At 37.6% G+C, this 25,599-nt stretch overlaps 1 protein-coding gene across 1 annotated transcript in view; it reads left to right on the forward strand.

Annotated features, from left to right (window-relative positions):
* Positions 1-25,599, forward strand: part of ASXL3 (ASXL transcriptional regulator 3) — a 124,971-nt gene that overhangs the window by 90,053 nt on the left and 9,319 nt on the right. The window contains 3 exon segments of the mRNA XM_069854040.1: positions 15,770-15,866; positions 16,334-16,439; positions 21,604-23,554. Of these exon segments, the coding sequence (XP_069710141.1) occupies positions 15,770-15,866; positions 16,334-16,439; positions 21,604-23,554 (2,154 nt within the window).

The following is a 25,599-nucleotide window of genomic DNA, read 5'->3' on the forward strand; positions in this document are numbered from 1 at the left end:
CTCCCTCTTCTTCTGCCTCTGTCTCTTTCTTTGTCACTGTCTTTATTCAGTATATTTGTTTTGCTCCAATAAAAAAGGGAGAAGAGGTTGAAGGGCTTTTCTGTAATTATTTCAGAGCATTAGTATTCTTTATTTTTTAATTACTTAAATTCAGGTTTAGGACGGCAATGTTTTCTAATGCCTAAATAAACAGGATTGGATGCGGGGTTTTCATTTATGACACTTGTAAAAAATGACTGACTAATTTTAGATGCCTATGCCTAACATCCCTCACCTTCTGCTTCCTGGTGTCAAAGGCTTTTCTTTTTTGGTTGGTTAGTTTGTTTTGTTTGGGGTTTTTTTTCAAAAGCTAAATGAATAGACTCTGTCTGCTTACATCTCTTTTTCTGCACTTTCAGCAACATATGGGCACTGTTGGATAATTTAATAATGCTTTATTTTCTTCAAGTCTCCAATCAGATTTTAAACAAGTTTCATACATGATCACAATGTGCCTTGGTCACAATCTATGTATTTTTTTCTGGTTTATCTTTTTTTCACAGACTTATATGCCCCTTCTAGTACCTTTATAAATACCTGCTGCTTATTGCATGCTTGGGGTTGGTACTTGTGTGATGGATGTAATGGAAAAATAAATTTTAATTGTAATTTCTATAATTTGAATGCAGTTGCAATGTAGTGTTTGCTGCATATTACAGTTTTCCTTATATTTTACTTGTTTGGTGCTTCATTTTTAAAGCATGCTTTATCTTTTCATTTTGCCACATTTATAATACTCCTTAAATTCTTCATTTAATTTCTTGCATTTGAGCTCAGCCAGATTGGATTCTACTGTCTTTTTTGACACTAGAGTGTATTGGAATGAATATAGCTATTCCGCTTGTCTCCTTGATTTAGATAAGGTCTAAATTAACAAGTCGCGTTTCATTTTGAAAACATATGTTTGCAATTCTTCATTCTTACTCGGCATATTTTCCACTTTAGTGAAGATGGAAAAGGTTTTGTTTCTTTCTTTAAAAGACTTCTTCCTTTTATCCTCTTGTCTGAAGCAATTATTCCTATAGTAGTAGATATTTTCTTTTTCATTGTTTGATGTTTTACTTCTAAGTTTAGTCTGGTTATTTTTGAAAGGGCTAAAGTAATAGTCAGACTTACTTTCACCATCTGTCTTCAGAATCTATCTTCTCATTTTTTATTCGAGGACAAACAGTTTATGTTATGTCAATGATCAGTAGGGGATGACAAGATTTTTTCTTATAAGGATTGATAACTTCATAATCAGGACTAAACAAAATTCAGCTGTGTTCTGGGTCAGGCTAAACTTTCTTGTGAAAAGGTGAGACCGTGGAAGAGAGATTATACACAGTGAAAATTAGCACTCAAGTTGTATTGCATCAGAATTGCTGTAAGTGACAAAGCATGTCTTTCTATGTCACCTATCCAAAACATGAAGTTGGGGTGCTGGTGTTTGTTTTCTGGGAGCAGCATTTAAGTCAGATCCATGTATTGCTGTCTACTGTTTTCCTTTATCTGTCTTAGCGTTTGTGTAATTCTCAGTTTTACTATAACTGTTTTGTGGTCACAATGGCAAAAATATCCTGCTAGTTGCATCTTGTCAAAAGCAATTTGCCTGTACTCCTGTTTACCTCCTGGCTTTAAATACATGGAAACTGTTCTAAGAAAGAAGACATTTTTCTTCAAAGTCATAGCACTGTGTGTAAATGTGTGCATGTTTTTTTTGTGTTTGAGATGAGTATTTCTTATCTTCAGGCAAAGAAACAGTGGCTATACTTCTGTCTCTGTGGGATTTTTTTGGCAAGCCTCATCTCTTTTTTTAAATGTTTTGTTGCTTCCAACTACATTACTTCTTCCACATTCCTACCATCTGTGTCCTCAAGACCTGAATCATTAATGTTTTGTGTTATACTTGGTAATTACGAACTCCTTTACTATTCACTCCCCTCCGTTTTCTTGCTCCTCTCCAATATTATGTTGTACCTTTCTCTGTACATGTTTCTCTTTCCTTTTTATATATATGAAAAGCATTGATGCAAGTTTACTTCTCTTGAGAAAGGACAGGTAGAGAAGAGAAGGGAGTGATTGGCTTCAAGGCAGGTGTGTATGTGTATGAAGCTCTCCTATATTGTGGGTTACGGTCTGGTTCAAATCTTAGGGGTCAGGAGAGAGTCGAGTGGCATGGACATCATCGTTACAGGAGTTTGCTAGACCATCCAATCTAACTCGGCACTGGTAAGGCCACACCTACAGTACTCTGTCCAGTTGTGGGCTCACCAGTAGATAGAGATGGGGCTAATGGACACTATAGTGAAGGGCCACTGAGAGGATTAAGGAACTGGAACATCTCTCATATGAAGAAATTCCTTTTACAGCTGGGACTTAGCCTAGAGAGGAGAAAGATCAGGGAATATTTTACTGATGTGTATAAATACCTGAAAGAAGAGTGTTACAGGACCAGAGGCAATGGGCCTCTTATGTGAACATCAGCTAAATTTTTTTTAGTTAGGGCACAGTTTGCCTAGAGAGATTGTGGATTCTCTGTCCTTGAAGATATTTAACAGCTGCCTGGACAAGGTCTTGGTTAACTGGTTGTATGTGACCCTGCTTGAATGCGAACGGGGACATTTATGGAGAGAGTTGGGAGTACTTCTTGACTATGGTTATGGAGTAGGCAAATGGCCATGATGCACAGGTAGATCTGCTTTTCAATAGTGTGGAATAGCTGGTCGGGGGTGTAATAATAAATGATCATGCTAGCCATAGCTACTTCTGTGAATCATAGAATCGCAAGGCTGGAAAAGACCTTTGAGACAATCAAGTCCAACCATACCTGTCCACTGCTATATCATATTCCTAAGCACTTAATCTAATCATGTTTTAAATACTTCCAGGGTTGGTGACTCAGCCACCTCCTTGGGCAGCCTGTTCCAGTGCCTGATAAACCTTTTGGTGAAGAAACTTTTTGCTAATGTCTAATCTGAACCGCCCCTAGCGCAACTTTGAGGCCATTCCTCAGAGAAGCAGAGTTCAAGATCCTGAATGGAGCAAAGAATTAGTGATAATAGACTGAACCAAGAAACTTTGGGATGATTGCTGAATGGGGTGTGTGATTTAATGACTGTGAACACATATGCCTTTTCTGCCTCCATTTTCACCAACAAGATCTCCTAGGGCTCTAAGCTTTGTAAAAGCATTTAAAGAGGAGAACTGCCAGCATCAGATAAAGAACAAGTCAAGATTACTTGCAAGAGCTTGACCCATAGAAATCCATGGGATGCAACAGACTGCATCCGAGGGTGCTGAGAGAGCTGAGTAATATCTTTGCAAGGCCACTCTCTATCATCTTTGAAAGGCCCTGGAGATCAGGAAAGATCTGCAATGATTGGAGAAAGGAGATGTTGCACCCATCCTCAAAAATGGCTAAAAGAACCTTGGGGTCTTGGTAGGCAGCAAAGTAACTAGCATTCAGCTTAGCACCCTGGCAGGAATGAAGGCTGGCAGTATCTTGGGCTGAATGAACAGGAACGCACACAGCAGGTCAAGAGAAGTGATCGTTGATAGCCTTTCTTTCAAGACATTGCCATATTGGAGCAAGTGGAGTGGAGGACTACCAATGTGGTTAAGGGGCTGCAGCACAGGAGAGCTGGATTTGTTCACGTGGGAGAAGAGGTAACTGCAAGGGGATCTTATAGTAGTTCCCAGCTAGTTAATGGTAGGCTGTAGGAAAAAATAAAGATGAGATATGTAGGAAAGCACACACCTTTTTGCACTGGAAATAGTGATGTATGTTATTTCGTTGCTAGTTTCTAAATCAGATTTCAAAAGAAGATATGGTCATGATTATGGACAGCTCAGCAGAAACATCTGTTTGGTCAGCCTTTAAGCAGCAACAATGGGAAATCTGCACTACAGAAAATAACCTTTCAATAAATTAATAATATGAAGTCATCATCTTGAATATTAAGCATGGCCAGTTCATTTCAGAAGCTGTGGAAAGAATCCAGAAAATGAAACCAAAATGTACATAAGCTATAAAAAAAATTCTAAAAATAAATTACTGATTTGGTGATTTTTAATCTGCCAGAACAAAATTAAATGTGTCTTTACAGATTTAATAACAATCCAGGTCTGTGTTTCACACAATAGGCAACTAACCCATGGAATTCTTTTGCGTACTAAAAGTTAGTGTTGGTTGCTGGCAGTTTAATTGATAGAAATAGAAAATGGTAGATGCCTATAGATGAGTACTAGCCATAGTTATATCAAATGGACTGAAATATTTATGGAAAATTAAAATCCCTTTTTTCAGTCTTATGCTAGCTAAGCTAAACAGAAATAGAAACCTTTTCTTGGACAGCTTTCCTAGTAATTGGCGATTATGTGATCTTTCACAAGATTTAGCTACATGATCTGTTCCATGCAATTATCAAGGGTTAGTTCAACCTCTGATTTTACCTGATAGTTACCATATGGTACCACTCACATATTACTGACTGCTGAAAAATATACTATCTTTGCTTAACATTGAGTTGTGTAGCAGAAACACTGTCATCAGAAATGCAGCCGTTGTTTAACAGAACTTACAGATTTTTTGTGTCAACTACAGCTGCTTTTCCTTTTCTAACCCAAGAGCATTCACACCCATTCTCTTTTATAGACCTCCCACTAGATCAGGCTGCCCAAGGCCCCATCCAGCCTGACCTTGAACACTTCCAGGGAGGGGGCATCCACAGCTTCCCTGGGCAACATGTTCCAGTGCCTGACAACACTCATAATGAAGAAATTCCTCCTTGTGTCTAGTCTAAATCCTCCCCTCACCAATTCATAGCCATTGTCCCTAGTCCTATCACTACAAGCTTTTGTAAAATGTCCCTCCCCGGCTTTCTTGTAGCCCCCTTCAGGTACTGGAAGGACACTATAAGGTCTCCTTGGATCCTTCTCTTCTCCAGGCTGAACAACCCCAACTCTCTCAGCCTGGGCTCCAGCCCTCTGATCATCTTTGTAGCCCTCCTCTGGGCCCATTCCAACAGTTCCATATCCTTCTTATGTTGAGGATTCCAGAACTGGACACAATGCTCCAGTTAAGTCTCACAAGAGAGGAGTAGAGGGGCAGAATCACCTCCCTCAATCTGCTGGCCACACTTCTTTTGATGCAACCCAGGATATGGTTGGCGCAGCACAGGGTACAGTTTTCTCTACACTAAGGCAGAATCAACAATGTCTGCATTTTTTAATACATATTGACTAAAAGGTTTTTTGGTTGTTCAGTGATGGAGAATTTGCAGATTTTCCAAGTAAGTCCAGTGCTTCATTGTTTTCACTGGTAGAAAGTATCCTCCTCAGTGTCTAATCTAAATCTGTCTCACTGTAATTCTGACTATTACTCAGTATCTCCCTAGACAGCAGAGAGATCACCACATTGATTTTCCAGTAGCCTTCAGAGATGAAGGCAGGAACCTATTCCCCATTTCCCTGTTTCTTTCTCCTGAGAAGTAGCCCTTATTAATGCAGTCTTTGTAGATCTAGGACCTTAAATCTGCGCTCAGCCTCATTTTTCCCCTTTGGACTTTGTAGAATTGCCAGCAATCAAAATTGAACTCCAACCCAAGTGAGAAGTAACACCAAGGAGAACAGAACTGATTTCTGCATTTTTACGTATTTCTCCCATTTAAAAATTCAGTGTTGTACCTAGGGGAGGTTAAGATTGGATATTAGGAAAAAATTATTCACTGAAAGAATGGTGAAGCATTGGAACAGGCTGCCCAGGTAAATGATGGAGTCAACATCCCTGGACGTGTTAAAAAATGTGTAGATGTGGCACTTTGGGACACAATTTAGTAGACATGTTTGTATTGTGTTGAAGGTTGGATTTTATGATCTTCGAGGTATTTTTCAACCGTAATGATTCTATCATTCTTTGCAATTTTATAGCAAAGTTGACTTATATTCAATTTGTGATCAGCCCATGTGCTCATAAGCCACAAATGCTCTTCTACAGAACCATTGAATAGCCAGTCAGTTTCTTCGTTTTGTATTTCTCTAACTAGGTATTACAAGAGTCTGAAATCTTGCATTTGACACTCTTGCAATGCCCTACTTACAGCTGTTGTTTCCAAAGCAATTCTCAAATCCATCAAGAGAATTTTGTGTTTCAGTTGTAGATGTTGGTGCACTCAGTCCCTCTGTGACTGATGTTATTTGTAAATGCCTTCCCTTTTTTTAATCATGCCACTGAAATACAGCTTCACAGTTGATAATAAATAAAATATAGTTCCCTAAGTAGAATTCTGAGTAGTTCTGTAGCCACCTAATTACAGTTTATTTATCTTTGCTTAAGAAAATGTGTGTGACATAGCATTGTTAAAATCAAAATGTAAAACTTGTACTGTCTCTTCTATCACAAGGCCTTTTATGCTGTCAGAAGTAAAATGAACTGACTTGATGTGACCTGTTCTTGACAAATGTATTGGCTGTTGCTCTGCTCCTTGTCAGCTTCCAGGCCATTATGTATAGTGTGATATCTTGTGCTTTAATCATTGCACGTATTTTCCAGAACTTGAAGACAGAGGGAGCAAGCGTGATATTTAAACATAAGATGCTTGTGAGATACACGGCAGTCTGTAATCTAGTACCGAACTTGTTCTTCAAAAGGTTGGATAGATTCCCTGTAGGTTCTGGGTTGTATCTGTCCAGCATCTGCCCATAGGAATGTCTTAAGATGCACCAGGGCATCTCAAAAAAGAATGGGTTGTCTATGCATAGACCACAGAGTTCTTCTGAGGCTGGCTTAGTCTGTAAATCCTTAGCTATGCTTATCCCTCTCTTTAGACACAGGTGATATATATGTATAAATATGGCCAGCGCATATATTTTTGCAGCTGTCCTCTTAACTGCTCTGAAATCCACTTTTAAGGGTTCTGAAACTGGGCATTTTACAGGCTACTCTGTCAATCCCAGGTGATTTGAATGCATTTAAGTGATATTATTTTTTCGGCTCCTCGCTTGTTCAAGGGTGAGATCTTACCCTTTCATTGCTGATATTAATTGTATTAAGCACCTCAATGCAGATGTGTGGTGAAGATGGACACAAAGAAGGCAGTATGAACATTAGATTTGTCTCTGTATCCCTCTAGTTTTTCCTCTGTGTTGCTAAGTGGACTAACTTTTTCTTTCATCATCTTCCTGCTTCTAATGTACTTATGGAATTATTTGTCCCAGAGTTAGATTTGTCCTTTGCTAACCGTGTCTAATTTTGGTCTATTATACCTTGTCCTGCTGTGTTTTTCTTGCTTGTTTTGTAATATGACTTCATTTCCATTCCCTTCATGCTGTGTGATCAACTGTGAGGTCCTAACTAAGACAATGTGATCTCATTGTACAAACCCCATTATTCCTTTGCAGGATGCTTTGCGCTGAATGTGGTCAGTAGTGTTTATTTAAAGAACAGTAAGGTTTCTTTAACTTCTTTATCACTAGCACAGTGTTCTTGGGGATTCTTCCAACTAATTCTGCATTTATGAAAGTATGCCTACTTGAAGCTTGTTCTTTTCCTTCTGTTGTCATTTATTTTTTCTTTTCTTACAAACATGCTTTAGTCTTTTATATCACTCTCAGTCATATGAATTATCAGATCTCCGTTTTGCCTATTGAGTAAAAATGTTGATTGTCAACTACATCTTCCAAGTCCTCCTACGTACCATTTGTAGTTCTTGCATTGGTGTTCAAGCATCAAAGACTGATATAAATGCAACACTAGCATCACAATGGCTCCTTATTTAACCCCCCCTTTTATAAATAAACTGATTTTGACGGTGGTCCACAGCACAACATTTTATTTTATTTGATTTACCCATACTCTTGGGCCACATATAAAATACAGCATTTTGGAGAATCACAGAATCACAGAATCACAGAATAACCAGGTTGGAAGAGACCCACCGGATCACCGAGTCCAACCGTTCCTACCAAACACTAAACCATATCCCTCAGCACCTCGTCCACCCGTGCCTTAAACACCTCCAGGGAAGGTGACTCAACCACCTCCCTGGGCAGCCTGTTCCAGTGCCCAATGACCCTTTCTGTAAAGAATTTTTTCCTAACGTCCAGCCTAAACCTCCCCTGTCGGAGCTTGAGGCCATTCCCTCTTGTCCTGTCCCCCGCCACCCGGGAGAAGAGGCCAGCACCCTCCTCTCTACAACGTCCTTCCAGGTAGCTGTAGAGAGCAATGAGGTCTCCCCTCAGCCTCCTCCTCTCCAGGCCAAACAACCCCAGCTCTCTCAGCCGCTCCCCACAAGGAAATTAGCAAGTTTATCTTTACAGCATGTTCCTTGCCTCTGAGAGAGCTGTTTTCCACCTTTGCTTACCAATAACTATATATCTATTATTTCTTGGGGCCTAACCCCATGGGTGAGGATGCCAAAGCCATTCTGCCTGTAGTTCCTATTAAACCAAAGCTTCATTACCAGTGTATGTCTGTCACTGCTGATAAAAACATCAAGAGATTCCAAGGTTCCTTGATGAGTTCTAGAGCCTCCTTATTACTTCTTCTCCACTCAGTCTCATTTCTGGCTGTATTCTTAGTGTGAAGGTAGCTGGACATCCAAGTTTAATAACCATTGAAATAGATAGGTCTTGCAGGCATTGTACCTACCAAGACCTTCCTGACGTTCTTCAGATGGTCTCTGTTGTCCTCATTCCCCTTCATTTTCCCCTTGTAGGGCCTAGGCTTATGTGCCTTTGATACTAACATTATAGAAATCATTAACGGCAAATATTAATCTTTGTCATCAAATAATAGTTTGCTAAGTATGAGTTTAGATATTGTTTGCTTTATGATTGCTAGGAGTTGCTCCTTCTATTCATGCTCTCAAGGATTCCCAAAAGCACTTCTAGCAATGGCCTGAAGCCACTGATCATAGGTGGCAAGCACCCAGTTTTAGTGGTAGAATAGGTGAGAGATTGGAAGGGTAGAAGTGATGAGATGAGATAAAGACAATTTAATAGCTAAAGCAAAAGCTGCACACGCAAGCAGAGCAGAACAAGGAATTTATTCACTAATTCCCCTGAGCAGGCATGCGTTCAGCCATCTCCAGGGAAGCAGGGCTCCATCACACATGCTTGGGAAGACAAAGACCATAAATCCCAATGTCTCCCGGCCTTCCTTCTTCTTCCCCCAGCTTTTTATTGCTGAGCATGACATTACACATTGTAGAATATCCTGTTGGTCAGTTGGGGTCAGCTGTCCCAACTATTTCCTCTTCCACCTTCTTGCACACCCCCAGCCTACTTGCTGGTGGGGTGGTGTGAGAAGCAGAAGGGGCCTTTACTCTGTGTAAACACTGCTCAGCAGTACAAAATCATCCCTGTATTAGCAATGCTCTTCAGAGCACAATTCCAAAACATAGCCCCGTGCTAGCTGCTATGAAGAAAATTACCTCTATCCCAGTCAAAACTGGTACAACTGGGCCAAAGTCTTTCTTGCAGTTTCTGCCTTCCATTCCACATAATGCTTCACAAGCCTTGAAAAAGTGTCAGACCTAAAGACAGTGTTTCCATTAAGATAGTTAATAGCTGTAAATAGTTACTGTTTACATCTGTATTTTGGGGGACTGAAGAAATCTGAGTAGGTACTCCATTTTAAATAAACCTTTAAAAGAGAAAGCAGTTCACTCCTGTTACATGAACCACCATGCTGGAGATTAAGTACTGAGAGATCTGGGGTTTGCTGACGCTGTAGCATGAAAGAGCAATTAATGCATCAAACTTCATGCTCACCTGTAGGAAGTACTGAAAATTTATAGGATCAACAAACACGAATTTGGACACGGTTGGCCTGCCTAATGTAATGAATGTGTAAGGAAAGCACAAAAATTAGTTGCTGAAGTGTGTGTTCCCAACTAGTCAACATGGTTTACAGTAACCTGCATTCAGAGGATGTCCAATTCATAGAAGCTCATGCATGTTGAGACATCCATTCTGTTATCACAACCTGTTCTGAAGCTTATTGTCACTTTTCACTAGATTTGATAGCAATTTTTAATCCTTTGGAGATTTTGTGGAGCAAAACACCTCTAATATGCTACAAATGTACCCGCTGATGTTCTCTTTTCATTTAAGTGAGGAGGTGTGTCATGCTGAGTACTTTTGGTAGCAAATGTAGAGGCCATAATTAGGAGTCTGATCTTCCTTTATGGTTAGTGGAAACAGAGGAGCTCTTCCAGTGTGATGATGTAGGGTACCTAAATTAAGTGTTTTTTCCTTTGTACTTGGACTCAACCAGTTCTTTTTCTTGGAGAGAGTTCCCCTTAATGTTAGAGGTTTTGGGGGGAAAATACCAATGCTAGTCTTCCTTGCCACCTCTGAACTTCAGTACTATGATTGTATTGAGTAAAATGAGCCAGGTCTGCCATGTTATCTAGCCAACTCTCCAAAGTGTTTGACTTTAGAATGTGGATCATTAATGTTGCCATATTTTCAGATGCTGTGTTTGCACTGTATATTCATCACAGGGCAGTTTAGCCCTGGTGCCTAATGCTGGAGAATCATGTTTGTTCCATGTTACAAAAGAGCAGTGGTGTCTCTTCTCATACATAAATAAAAATTTTTTTCCTGTGTATGTGTGTTAAAAATGCTGCTAAATTTTTCATTTTTAATATTTTAGATGCTTTAATACAAAAGTGTTAAAATGTATTTTCTCATGCCTTCCATCTTTTGCACATAATTCCTTCTACATACCTTTGGGTAAGTCTCAATTATGGGACTGTTCTTCCCTTGAGATAAAAAATAAAACCCCAAAAGAGGGTTAATAGCAATTCATAGAAAGTGTATAATTATTTGAGTGATACAGAACACTTAATTTGGATTTATCTTCACTCCTCTTGCCGATTTTTTTGTTTGGTGTTGTATTTTGAGGTATTACAGTCAAATGGCATGACATTCATACATAAGCTTTCACATAAGAAATACGTTACACTTCACAGAAACTATAAATCATTATTAGTTTTATAAATTTTGAACCATTTGAAAGAGAGATAGAAATATTAGATTTGCTAATTCCTTGTCTTCAGGTATTCTAGCCAAGATCAGATAACCTAACAACACAGACCTAAGCAGTACTTGCTGCGTCCCTGCTCAACCACCAGTGTGCATCTTCAGAGTGAGCTGCAAAAAATAATCATAGAATCATAGAATAACCAGGTTGGAAGAGACCCACCGGATCATCGAGTCCAACCATTCCTATCAATCACTAAACCATGCCCCTTAGCACCTCGTCCACCCGTGCCTTGAACACCTCCAGAGAAGGTGAATCAACCACCTCCCTGGGTAGCCTGTTCCAGTGCCCAATGACCCTTTCTGTGAAAATTTTTTTCCTAATGTCCAGCCTAAATCTCCCCTGGCGGAGCTTGAGGCCGTTTCCTCTCGTCCTGTCCCCCGTCACTTGGGAGAAGAGGCCATCACCCTCCTCTCTACAACCTCCTTTCAGGTAGTTATAGAGAGCAATGAGGTCTCCCCTCAGCCTCCTCTTCTCCAGGCTAAACACCCCCAGGTCCCTCAGCCGTTCCTCATAAGGCCTGTTCTCCAGCCCCTTCACCAGCTTCGTTGCTCTTCTCAACATCTTTCTTCCTAATCTCTGCCTTACTGTCAGAAGAGAATGCTCAGTGAAATTTGCCAGAAAGTAATTGAAGTAGTTGTTCACGCCATTCCTTTTGATAAGTGTTTTTGACATTTGCTTTGTAATGCAAACAGATATTGGGTTTTAGCAGGTATGTTTTGGGGTATTTTTTTGTTGCTTTCAATAAAAAGAGAAACTTTCAAAAGCCTTTGAGAATTCTGCAAAGAAGTATTAATTAGAAAACATAATTCTACCATTGTGCTTAATCAGAAAACCAGAAATTTAAAGCTCAACAGGATAAAACATAAACATTCCAGGAAATGTTTGTTGTTCTGGTTCATTAACATACTGTCTCTGTTGGACGGCATTTTTTAAATACCATAAAAATTAATAGTGTATTTAAGAACTGCTTTATTGGCACGTTTCTTCAAATTCTAATTTAGACCTAGTGGTTAATTGTACTGTCTCTATCATCAGAGCGTAGAGAAGTAAATACACACTTTGGCTTCCAAATTTTCAATTTCCACTTCGACTTCTTGGCTTAGGTGAAAATGTTTTCTCTGGGCAAGGTCAGAAAAGAAGATTTCAGTAGAGGTTGTTAGCTAATATTGTAGGAGGAAGACCTCTTAGTCCTTCCAATTTTAACAGAGCAGAAAAAATGTTATTTCACATGACTAGGGTATTGAGAAAAGGACTAAAACATCTTCTTTAGTGTTGTTGTTTCTAGTAGACTCTGTCCAGTAGACAGAAAAGTGTTCCATTCCTTCTTTCTTCTCAAAGCAACTAGATGTAAAATTGCATGTTTTGTGTATGTTCTAATTTGTTCAATTTTTTCTCCTTGTGTAGAAACCTTTAAATGAATCAAAAATAGCTAAACAATGAAACTTGTTGGTTTAGTTTGGGTTGGTTTCCTCATTTGGTAGTAGATCTGCTTTCTGCATTGTACTTTTTTCTCTTGCAACATTTTGAAAATTTCTGTCTGTCACTTTAGCAATTTGGCCATTTTTTGTCCCCATCCTGCTCTCCTTGAACTTTAACTGACTGAATAAATTTTTCCTGTTTCATTCCTAGCACAGGTTTTCTTTGATCTCAAATTTCTGAGCAAGTTTGGTGAAGTCACTGGGACTGGACAACTCTTTCTTTCCTACATTTTTTTCCATTGGTATCTCTTACCCTAAATTATGTGTACCAAGTCTAGGTAATAATGACCACTTCCATGCATCCCTCCATAGTGTTTTAGTCTGAAATTATTCTTTCATATCATGTTAAAACAGATCACTGGAGGCTTCTTTTCTAATTAATTAATGTGTTTCCACCTCTGTATCATTATAAGCTCTTCTGTCTAGATTTTGGCTGTTCCAGCTAAAGTTTTCCACAAGTTGTGTGGTCCCATGAGCATAGGTGTCAGGAAAACTCCACCTCTGCATCAAAGGCAGTGACTACCATGGAGTCAGCAGTGACTTCTTTTTGAGTTTGTTGTTCTTACTTGAGCATTTTTAACATGATGTTTTTGATCTTGTGAACATAGTTCCCTAATATTTTTAAGCTTTAACAGTTAAATCTAAAGTTATCAGTGAAGCCTGCATCTCTTTTCTGATGTAGTCCACAAATGATCTGTTGTTCCATTGCTTCAAGTTGATCTATACTAATTTTTTGTCTTAGATAACCCCTGCAGTCTTCCCATTCTTCCATTTTTTTTTTAACTTCTTTTTTCTTCCATGGGTAGTTACTACTTGGCTTTTTTTCTGGACCACAAGAAATGACGAACTTTACATATGACCTTCCAGCCTGTCCTTTTCTCTCAGGGGGACTAGTTAACATTTGAATTTGGTTGAACATGTTTCTGTCATTTAGTTTAGGGTATGCAATTTCTTTTTTACACTGTATAAGAAATTGTGCACTTCCAAAACTGGCACTTTTTTCTAAGTATATTAGGCAATAAAATAAAAGGTGCGGTAATTTCTTCTACGAAGCTTGCTTTTCTCATCTCTTTACGACAACAGGATTACTATGATGATGCTGTTCTTCTTGTATTCACATGGTAAACTAACTTGGCAGTCTTCATAATGCTCTTAATTTATGCAGCCTAAGGAAATAACTCAACCACACTTGGCTACGATTTCATATTATGTTTAATGCAACCTGAAAGTGGGTCACTGCTGAAAAGTGGCATTCTCTTTCTGCCTCTTGTTCTGCATTCCAACTTTGCACGAGATCTAACCTGTCAACCTATGTTGACATGAATAGATGTTATTATTTCATCTCCTTTTAATGTTAAAACTGAAGGTAGCTTCAACATCTTCCTGTGGGAAGCAAATAATTGTTTATTTAGGAACGTGGCATTATTTTCTTTGTAACTTCTCATCTTACCTTTTAAGAAATTGTGTAAGTACTGTTTTTGACCATCTGCTGCTTTTTTGTCCAGATGTGAGAAGCACTTTAACATATCAATTCTGGAATTTAATATTTCTGGAAAAATTAATTTGTGCAGAAAGAAGATAATATGTCATACCAATTTGTTTTATAGAATAAATACATTCTCTTTGTGGCCTTCCTCTTGTCTCACTGATTTTATTTTCTAGCTGCTTCAGCTGCATATTTCACTGTTCCTTTCCAGTTTTTATCCAGTTTCAGCATTAGTCGTAGCTTATCTGTAACTAATAACCCTGTGTTCCACAACTCACATCATGAGAAGCATACAGCATTATATATGCACTCTACTTGAATGCAAATCCTATGACTTGCTGGCAGAACAATGCCACATAGCAGGAAGTCACAGGCAGCGGTACTGTAGGTTCACATCCTGCTGAGGGATCCTGGTACCATGTGCATACAGTTTTCTTGCAGTAATCAAATGCCTTTAGCATTGCCTGTTTTTCAGAGCCCGTGCTTATCACTTTATTTCTTATTTTACAGCTTCACATCTCTGGTTTACTCCTATAAGATTACTGTGGGGCAGGATGTCATCTAGGCAACGAGTAAATCTGTTCTGAAAATAGGGTCAGTATCACCAGTGAAATCTTTAGCTCAGAGAGGGAGATATAGCTAAATATCACTTAATGTTTCTGACACTTCTTTCTGGCTCCAGTTTAAAACAAGAACTGAGAATTAGGGGATATTACATAGCTAAAACTTGTTAATATGCTGGAAAATGTGTTGGTTTTTGCTGCTAGATCACAAATGATATTGTCAAACATTTATCTCTTAGTTACCTTAAAGAATGTAAAATGAACTGCAGGGAAAGTGTTTGTTCTAGCAATGTTACCTCCTCTAGCATTGCCTCCCTTTCTCTATTTATTTGTTAATTTGATTTTATTGCCTGTTTATTTATTATGCTAGAGGTGATACACACTGCTAATTTGTTTTCTGTAATTACTATTTTCAGTTATTGGAATTCCTTCAATAGTCAGACATATCCTTACAACCTGAAAATAAGCATTAAATTTTATAGTAAAAGAAAGCTCAGTAATTGGGTTGCTTTTCAGTGTTATTGCAGAAAGTATTGTGATTAAGACTTCTAATGATGTTTTATGATTAAACCTTTGACAGACGTAGAAAGTAAAAATAATTATAATGTTGTTCCACTGTTTTCATTCTTGGTGCCTATAAAATTGCATGTTTTAAAAGCTGGTTTTAGGACTGAGTTCACACTGGTTATTTTGTTAAGGTTACATGTCATCCACTTTTCTGCCAGTACAGCATATTAACTAATGTGAGTGTTAGGCTTATTTAGAAACAGCAAAGTTACTGTGTTCGTTATATTTAATTAATTTTTCTGTACTATATTCCAGGCAGATGCACAAGTACAGTCTTCACTTTTGATTGTGTACAATAGCTCTAGACAAAGGCTCAAGATAGCAGGTGGTGATTAAAACACATCAATCAGTTGTAAAGTGAGTTATCAGTAATATTGTTGACTGGTTGCTATTGAAGACAGCGCACTGATGCTGGATTAACCCACTTGGATTTACAGGAATGACTATAATGAAAATGCTGGTTTAGTGGTAGTTGATAATTTTCTTTATTATTCCCACTCTCCCTATCTCTCCTCATTTCCCTTAATTGGAACTCTGTTTTTATGTAACCTTAGTTATCACTGTTTCTGACACTGTCTTCTGGTACTATCTGCTTGTTTTCTAGATGGGAAGTGATGGAATTTTGCGCCTCAGTACTTCTGCTCTCAATAATGAATTCTTTGCATATGCAGCACAAGGGTGGAAACAGCGATTGGCAGAAGGTAACTCTAATTCTCAGATTTACCAAAGGTTAATTGTTTATGTGAAGAATGCCTCTGTTTCTACATTTGAAAAAAACTTTCAGAATAGAAAATGTAAAACACCAGTAATTCAGCAAAACAAAAATTGCTGACTTCATTTTGAATTTAGTGTACATTCTTACAGTTTGCTGTGGCAGCTTGTTTCAACAGTTTAAAAAAACCCCAAGCATTTTATCACTGTCAGCCTTGGAAACATAAATGCATGCAACTAAATCCCACCAATATACTTTTGAAATACTGATGTTCTATGGTAAATGAAGGCTTGCTATGTCACACTTGCTTTTGTTTTTCATTATTTTCATTTGGAATCGTTGGGTGACTCTAACAGAAATCACTGTATGTCATCTTTGTATCTTTAATTTATAATTATCCATATTAGGCTAAAACTTGACAACTTTTATTCAATATGCTGTTATTTCTTTTTTTAGGAGAATTTACACCAGAAATGCAGTTGCGCATCAGACAAGAGATTGAAAAGGAAAAGAAAACAGAACCTTGGAAAGAAAAATTCTTTGAAAGGTTTTATGGTGAAAAGTAAGTACTGAAGGAAATAAAAGCTTTTTTTTCATTTTCTTTTAGGAGGAAATGAAAATATAATTCTCTGCTTCACATAGCACGATCATATGCTGTAAAACTTAATAAAGCAGTTATCAAAGACAGTCATTCCTCAGTGCAAGAAGTTGTGGGTAGAATTATAGTGGCATGTCTGCACTTGCTTTACAATTGCATTTTTAAAGGTTCATAACTCATCCATAAAAATTCATTCCAAGGAGACCTTAAGACACAAGGCCCAAGCATACAAGTGTTTTCTAATTATCTTTTCAAAAGTGAGCGTTAGATTAATTCTCCCCTCCTGCAAAATATAAATGCTGCTTCTGCAGACTGGAAGACCAGAACAGATATTTCTGTAGCATCTTTATATTTACTTTATTTTTTCCTAAGCTTGTTGCAAAGTTTCTAAAATAAAATAGTGCTTTTTATTTTTGACTGAGATAGCTGTTAGCTGGAGTAGAATACACAAAATTGAAGAAATGTTGGCTAGAGACAAATGAAAGTGACAATGACTAGGCTGCTTCTAGAAGTGAGGTGCAAAGACTAAATAAATGCCCTTACCTGACTAAAATGAAATGGTATCACTCCAGGTGCATGATTGGGGTTAGTCAGCACAACTTCATTGATGATGATACAGAGATGTCGTTCTGCAGCAACTGAACTTTTAGTTCTTCTGTGCTGTTTATTTAAAAATCAAAATTTTAAAGAGATTCTTATCTTTTAAAAATTGAAGAATCTTTCTTATAAAAATTGGTTTTAAAATTTAATCCATCAATACTCAGAATTGCATGTATCTTTTTAAAAATATTTAGTATTAAAAGTATTAATTATTATAAATTACAAACTAATTCTTTTAATATTACTTTATCATTATTATTATTTTCAAGTATGTTTTATTGGAAATTATAAGTAATACTTAAGAGGCAAAAATGTGCCAAGGGAACCATCATCACATGAAATGTCTTAGTTTTGTTTTTACATGATTTTTACTTAAGAAATCCAGAGCACAGGAGACCCTGCCTATATAAGTGAATAACATAAAGATTAAGACATAAGCTAAAGTGATTCTGAAATAACACTGCTACTTATTGCCTTGGACCATTGGGAAATGTAGTGAAAACAAGGCAGCAAATGGACAGATCCATTTTAATATTTTATTTTGGACATCCTTGTTAGGTGTTTTGTCTCAGTGTGAAACCTGTTTCTACACCACATTGTCTTTATGGTTAATGGAAATTCTAGGGACTTACTATAGAAGACTGTCTTATTGTCCAGTGCTTAAATTCTTACTTAACAGCTTTAAGACCTCAATATAGTATTGACATTGATCCCTTTAATATAAAACAATAATAATTAGATTTTTAGATAAGGAACATAAAGACTTTTCATTATTCATGTCAAGAGAAGAGTCAATTACCAGCCTTTCATGAAGGAAAGGGTTATGTAAGGTATTGACATAGGGCCTTCCACAAGAAGTAGTTTAGTACCAGCAAATCATGAGCACCTCTAGCTGAAGCCGATTCCTTGGTCATAAATGATTGTCACTTGCACAGAGAACGCTACTTATAATTTTACAGAGCCAGCAGTCCTGCCATGCTTGCTCAATGCTGGACACTGTAATGGTTGGCAGATAATTACTCGGTCTGCAGTAGTACGTGTCATTTGCAATGAGAAGTTCTTGACATCGACATTATTATGCAAAATGTCATATTGCACATAATTTCCATTTTGACTGCAGTACTGAATCTGGTCACCTCCATCCTTTCCCCAGCTTGCTTTGTTTCAATTGCATTCCTGTTCTTGTTTGTTCTGTAGGCAGATTCTACTACTTTGCTGCTGTCCACATTTAAGTACTTTTTCTCATTATTTACTGACTGAATGGTAGCTTTTGCTTTAGCGTCCACCTTGTATAAGTTCTCTCATCTTTCTCACTTGAGTTGCAGATTTTGAAAGTTCCCTGAGCTATTTCTCACGTGCACTGTCTACAAAATGGATCTCTCTTGCAACCTAACTTACTCAACTAACAGTCAGTGTGGCATTTTTCCTCTGATTTCAGCTAATTTGATGTCCTAATATTCCATAAGTAAATTTAAGTACCAACTTATCGTTAGAGAACGACTATTCATAGACACAGAATGTTTGTAAACATTTTTACATACACCCCCATTTCATGTCATTCAAAGGATTTAGAATGCTTCTTCCATGTAGGCTTTTACACATTGTTTCTTGTGTTTGGTCTTATCTTTAGTCAGGCTGTTTATCATAGGACTGCCAGTTGTGGTTTTCTTCCATCCATTTGTGCTCTCTTTTCACTTTCTTATAGTTGTTCATTTTGCCTCTCTCTGACTTCATTTAAAAAAAAAAAAAACTTCATTCTGCAGTCATTTATCCAGAATCAGCTTATGCATGTTGCCAGAAATTCATATTTCTTCTGGCTTGTTGCCCCAGGATTACAAGGATTGTACTCTATTGTCTCAATATATTATTTCTTCTCACACTCTTGAGAGAGTTATGTGTCAGGATAGTACTGTCAGCTCACTAAATCAAGACTTTAATTTTGCATAGACCTTCTCTAAATTTCATTACTGATTTAATCCTTCATATTCTTCATTACTGTTTTTTAATTTATTTTCCCCTGTACTACTTATCACAGCACTAGAATACCAGCATCCATATATCCTTGAGTAGCCTTTTAGGTTCTTTATATTTGATGACTGACTGCCCTTACTTTATCAGTTAATCATGTCCTTATCAGCACTTTCTCTGATGGATTTTTACTGATGTCCTCCTATTTTTGTGCTGTTTTGTAAACTTTGGGTATCTGGTTCTCTAAGGGAAAAGACAGATCAGCTGCTTATATTGCAGTCTGAAATTGCCTTAAACATGCTGATCTTGAACATGCCTTCTCTTTTTGAAAGCCTTTTTCTTCACTGCAGTATCTTCTTCAATATAGCGTTTCCAATGCTGCAGAAAACCAATTAAGATTCAGTACACGTTCAGCTGGCCTTAATCATGCATCATCTTATTTTTCTTACACTTCTTCCTGTGCAATATGTTACTAGAATCTATATGTTTGTGGGGTGTTCCTGTGCCAGTTGCATTCACCTTTAGCCTGTCCTTCATTCCTTTGCTGATTTTCATTCCATAAAGATAACTATCAGGCAATATCTTTTGTTGATATGAGCCAGCTAGAGAAAATAGACCACTGACTTAGTTTTCAATAATGCAATGGATTTCTTTGTTCTCCTCATTTTCCTGAGGTAACTTTAGCTCATTTACACAAGGAATTTTAGAGGAAGGAAGTTACTCACCTAAACCTAAGTAAACTGAACTTTACTCACCTAAACTTATAACCTAAACTTAGGTGATATGGAGAGCCTATAGTCTATCTAGAAGAAACACGCATCTTCTGAAATGCATTTGGTGTGGCAGATATAAATCTGCTGTTCTGAATTGTTCTCTAGAGGATCCTTCCTCAGTGTATTGATGCCATAGGGAGACTTTGTGCATATTAAGTGACTAGTAGTAGGCAGTATTAATAATTACCCTAAGAGTGCTTTTTTTTTTTTTGGTTACCGATACCAGACTATTTTCTTTCTGTGTGTGTGTTTACAGCTACCACTGTAATGCATCTGTTCACTGCTTTTAAAATATACAACCATAGATTTTGGTTTTTTATATGTTTATTCTGTACTTGCCTTTTTGATCTCTGTATCCTCTGGCTGCATATTGACAAGTTCTCTTGCTTCCATAATTTCTGAGTATGTTTTATACTTGCTTATTTCCATATTATTCTTTGTTTTCTGACTGAAGTGAGAACAGAGATCAAACTTCTGTTAATTACATTTGAAAATCCTTAAGACCATGAAAGTTCTTTTAAGGCCTTCAACAAAGGTTTTGTATCTTTCTGCTATTATGGAATAGCTGAGGCACAAAATATGCTTGGAAAATGTTACTAAAGATGCTGAACATCTGTAGTCTCACTGTCCTTAGAATTAAATGAGGATATCAGAACACATGTTTTTTGAGATAACAATGTTTTTACAGCCCTTGGCTTTTGTTTTGTTTTGGTTTGTTGTGGTTTTTTAATTCTGTTCAAGTAATCAAAATCTTGTTTAATATTTTCAGGACCATCCGTTAAAAAAAAATCTTAAGAAGAGGTGTATATGTAGGAGTGGTTGCACTTTATTCCTGAGAATGAGTGCAAATTCTATAAATATGTATTGTAGGTTGTCTTCCCAGGTTGCCCAGGGAAGTCAGGGTACCCAAAGAAGTTGTGGATGACCCATCCTTGGAAGTGTTTAAGTCCAGGTTGGATGGGGTGTTGGGCAGCCTGGTTTAGTGGGAGGTGTCCCTGTCCATCACAGGGGCGTTGGAATTAGATGATCTTTAAGGTCCTTTCCAACTCAAACCATTCTATGATTCTTAAGAATGTTAAACTTCTTTTTAATTATAGTCAAATCAAATGACTAATATGTACGTAGATCTATTTATTTAGCAATATTTTTTATCTTAAATGAAGTATTTAGTTTGCTGAAAGAATGGAGTGAAAACACACAAGTGGTCAACTTTTGAGCTGTAAAATGGGCCTGAAGTGGAGTTACTTTGATTTTCATCATAAATTTGAAATGACTGCCAAATAACAAAACTGAAACACATGGTTTGCCTTATTAGTTTCAGGTGCAGCTTTGCCATTAAAGTGCAGCATTTAAGCTATTGTTGACCCTAAATGCAGGTGTAGGAGGAAAATAGGGATTTCCTTTAGAACTGTAACTCATGGAAGAAGATATAGTTGTGCATTTCCTCAGCAATGCGTGCTCTTTTAAACGGAGTATGAGTAGTAGTGAATGTACGTAGCTTACTTTTTGTTTCATTGAAGTGCCAAGTAGTTAAACAATAGATTAACTTTTTAAAATATTTAAGTTTCTTAACATTTGTAAGAAAGTCTAGGTAGTTAGTTTTCCAAAATATATAGAACTATATCTATAACCATATAAATTCTTCAGCCATCACTTAACCAAACCACTATTCTAAACCAGAAAATATGTCCTTTATGTAAATAAAAGATACAAGCAAGAAGGATAATCCTATTACTTTATGGTGTCTGTGATGAAAAGACCTTTTTAATTTGTGTGTTTTTATTTAGATTGGGAATGTCAAGAGGGGAATCAGTGAAACTCACTGCAGTGCAGAGCAATGATGACGCTGAAAGCAATTCTTTGTGTGCATCTTCTGGCACACCTGGTCCTTCTAAGCAAGCAGCCTTTGAGGGCCAAGAAGAGAAAGGTGCTAAAATTCCACCTTTACCAGAGGGAGGTTATTGTCCATCTCTTTCTAATACGGAACAAGTTCCTGTCAAGGATCTAATGGCAGACTCAGAGGATATACTGGTACCTGAAGAATCAATCATTCAGGAGGAGATTGCAGAAGAGGTTGAGACAAGTATTTTGGAATGCCAAGAAGAGAACCATAAAACAGAACATGAGTTTTCTGAGGAGTCACTAAGTCCAGCTGGCACAAATGAAGAAACAGAGGCAGTGCAGCTTGCAGACAGCACTGAGTCCTGTGTCATGATGAATGATGTAGCTGACACTGTAGCTCACACTGAAGTTAAAGTGGAGTTGAAGTCAGAGTGCCCTCAGGAGGAGATGTCAGTTGTGATAGATCAGCTGGAGGACTGCGTATCACCAGCACGATCAGCTTCATCCACAAACTCTGTTGGTGATTCAGTGGAGAAGGATTCTGAGTCTGCAAAAGAGCTAATTGCACCTGAAATGCAAAATGCTGCTCTGGAAGGCTCCTTGTTCACTGGCGGAGGCATTGCAGTGGATATGGAGCTTCAAAGTGACCCTGAGGAACAGTTGTCTGAGAATGCTTGTGTTTCTGAAACTTCCTTTTCCTCTGAAAGTCCAGAAGGACCATGTGTTTGTATTGCCTCTCCTGGAGGAGACACTCAGTCAACTTCAGAGGAACCCTGTACTCCAGCATCTCTTGAAACAGCTTGCTCGTCTGAAGTGTCAAGTACTGAAAACATTGAAGGTGATATTCAGCAAAAGGCCAGTGATGAAAACTCGCACACACCATTAATGTCAGAAATCTCTCCAATGTCCACCTCACCTGTAACTTCAGAAGCATCTATGATGTCAAATTTACCTTTAACATCAGAGGCATCACCAGCTTCTAATTTACTTTTAACATCAGAAACATCCCCAATGTCTGATTTGCCTTTAACATCAGAAACGTCTTCAGTATCTTCTGTTCTTCTAAATTGTGAAACATCCATGGCAAATAGTTTGTCTCATCCACCAGAGACATCTCCAGTTTCTAATTCCCCAAGCAATGAAAGACTTATTTTGCAGCAAAGGAAATCACCATGTTTGTTGGAAGACTCCTGTTCCACTTTGAAGGAAGAAAGCTGTGCCATTCCTAAGGTGGTTCAAGAAGAGAATCTTGTTCAGCCAAAGCAACTTCAGAGTGCCCCTGAAAATATAAAAGTTGGTCCACTAACAATTGTACCTGATACTTCAGTACTAGAAGAGCCCCAAAGCAAAAACCTCAGTCATCAGCCATGCAAGTCACATTCTGAAACTGAGAAATCCTACATTGCTTCCATCCCAGAACACTCTCCCCCAGAGGTGATCAAAATAAAAAATCACAGTGTTCAGCATAGAGGTGACAAGAAAGCTACGCTCTTGCCATCAGAAGTAGCTGTCTTATCAGAAGGATCAGGTGGCAAAAATATCGAACTGCTTCCATCAAAGCCACATGATAAACTATATACCTCATCTCTGGAGAAAGCTACGTTCTCTGAAGTGTGCAGAAGTAAATCTCACAAGCTAACAGGCAGCACCCAAAGCCGTCTAGAGAGTTCGCATTCTTCCAAGTCACTAGAACCCACAAAGTCAACTGAAGTGAGGAATGAAATTAGAGACCCAGAGATCCCAAAGAGGAAAACAGCAGAACAGCACAATTTTGGAATCTGCAAAGAGAAGAGAGCTAGAATAGATGATGATCAGCCTAACCGTAGTGCTTCATCAACGAGTCCATCGGATAAAGACCAGCCACCCAGAGAAGAACCCCGAGTTCCACCTCTTAAGGTAAAGTAATGAATAAACAGGCTGACTGGGAAAGTAAAGGCTTAATATCTCCCCCCTACTGCCTGCATACAGACACAGTGCACAGTCTAATTTTTACAGAGGCGTTAGGTGTCTTTTACTGATGATTTCGCTACTACATTCCTGCCATGCTGCATTACTTCTGATGAAAATATTCCTATAGTTGTTCTGTCAAGGTCTTTGCTACAAAAATGCTTTTGTGTGAGGCAAAGTTTCCAGGGTCTATGGTTTCATCTAATTCAAGAGCTTCCCTGTATTTTACACAGTGCTACTTGTTTTTCTAATTGTCCAACTATATTATCTACTTGTTCTCCTGTGGATGACTTCTCCAACAAGCATGAGTAATATATGTTACCATAATCAATACTAAGAAAAGCAACCAGTGCTTTAATCCAGCGAGAGAACCTAAAGTCAGAATAGGTGGAGACAACTTTGAAAGCACAGGTCTTGCAGTACGGTGAAGCATAAGATTTCCCTGTAGAATTAATTGGAAGCAATGGCTTGGCTATCATGGGAAAGTGTCTAATTGTATAGGTATCTTTGTTAATGGCTAAGCAAGAAGTAAAAAAGATACACTAGCTAAGTAAACATATTTATTTGTATCATTCTGCTATGTAAGAAATAAAACTCCAGTTGAAAGCACATTTTTCTTTTAAAAAAAATGAGGGATCTATAGATTTAGTTATATATAGGCTCAGCATTTTGACCCTTTTAATTTTGTACATGATGACATCAGCCAAGTTTTAGATCCAATTTGCTGAACTTAAGACATTGACTTTGTAATACTAGTTCCTGATTATTCAGAAATGCCCTTTTCTGCATTTATTTTTAACTGCTGCAATCACTGAACATTGTTAATATGGCCAGGAGGGCAAATAGGCTAACTGTTTTAATCACTACTGCGGCAGTGTATTTCAACTAATTTATTTTTATGAGCAGTGATGCAATTGGAAGTTAGCCCATTCTGAATTTAGTGATATTCTTTCATATTTGGAAGGTCTCTGTCTAGCATAGTAAATTCTAATCATTCTCTAAGCACAAAGGAAAATAGATCACTAGGGAATAAGAACGGTCATGGCTATAATAATAAAAATAATCAAATGCTTAGAGCTTTAGCAGTTCTGGTGATACAAGGTACAAACTGAAAAAAGCTGCTACTGAAGCAGAAAGCAAAATGTTTTGAAGTAATTGTGAGCCTGTGATATTCTTTAAAATATGTTCATGTAAATATTGAAGCTTCACAATATGAGGCACAAGTGTGTATTTATAAGCCAAAAATTTAACTACTAGGAAAAGTGAATTATTCTAGCCCTCCAGACCAGCATGCAGTTGTATGTTTATATAAAATGGCTATATATCTTACAGCATCTTAAATATATACATATATATCTTATAGCATCTAAGTAGATAACATCTTACTATTGATTTCCACTGAAGTCTTATGGAAAATCAGATGCTGTCAGTCTTGTGCAGTCTTATCAATTGAATCTCCCTGAAGCCTCCAGCCAGTGAATGAGAATACTGAAAAGTTGTCAAGCATTTCAAAAATGATTTTGGACAATCAATTCTAGTTTATTTATTGTGTAACAAATATTTGGCTCTTGGGTCATGTTGCAAACAAACCCCTATCCTTTGTTGTTATAAGAGGAAAAAAAACCCAACCCAGTTCTCCTGAATCATTCTGCTATATGGCTTTTGCTTCCTGTCATAACTTTTGACGACTTTTTCTACAAATACTATCTAATTTTCTTCTCAGTTCCTTTCAGAAGAGAAGTCACAGCACTAACCACTTAGTCCTGTTACTGTGGACAGCTGGTAAACATATGCCCCTTTTAAGAAACGTAAATGTTTCTTTGCCAAACTTTGGGCATTTTGGGAGAGTGTATGAATTATAAATGGGTCCCAGGACTCTTAATCACTAATTCTGGAAACATATGTGCCTAAATGGAAACATACTAATAATCTTAGTGATTTTACAGGTTATTATTTTGCTTAATGTTTTACTCATTTACAGCTTGGATATTTGC

The sequence above is a fragment of the Phaenicophaeus curvirostris genome, chromosome 3 (assembly GCF_032191515.1).
Source record: "Phaenicophaeus curvirostris isolate KB17595 chromosome 3, BPBGC_Pcur_1.0, whole genome shotgun sequence".
Taxonomy (NCBI): Eukaryota; Metazoa; Chordata; class Aves; order Cuculiformes; family Cuculidae; genus Phaenicophaeus; species Phaenicophaeus curvirostris.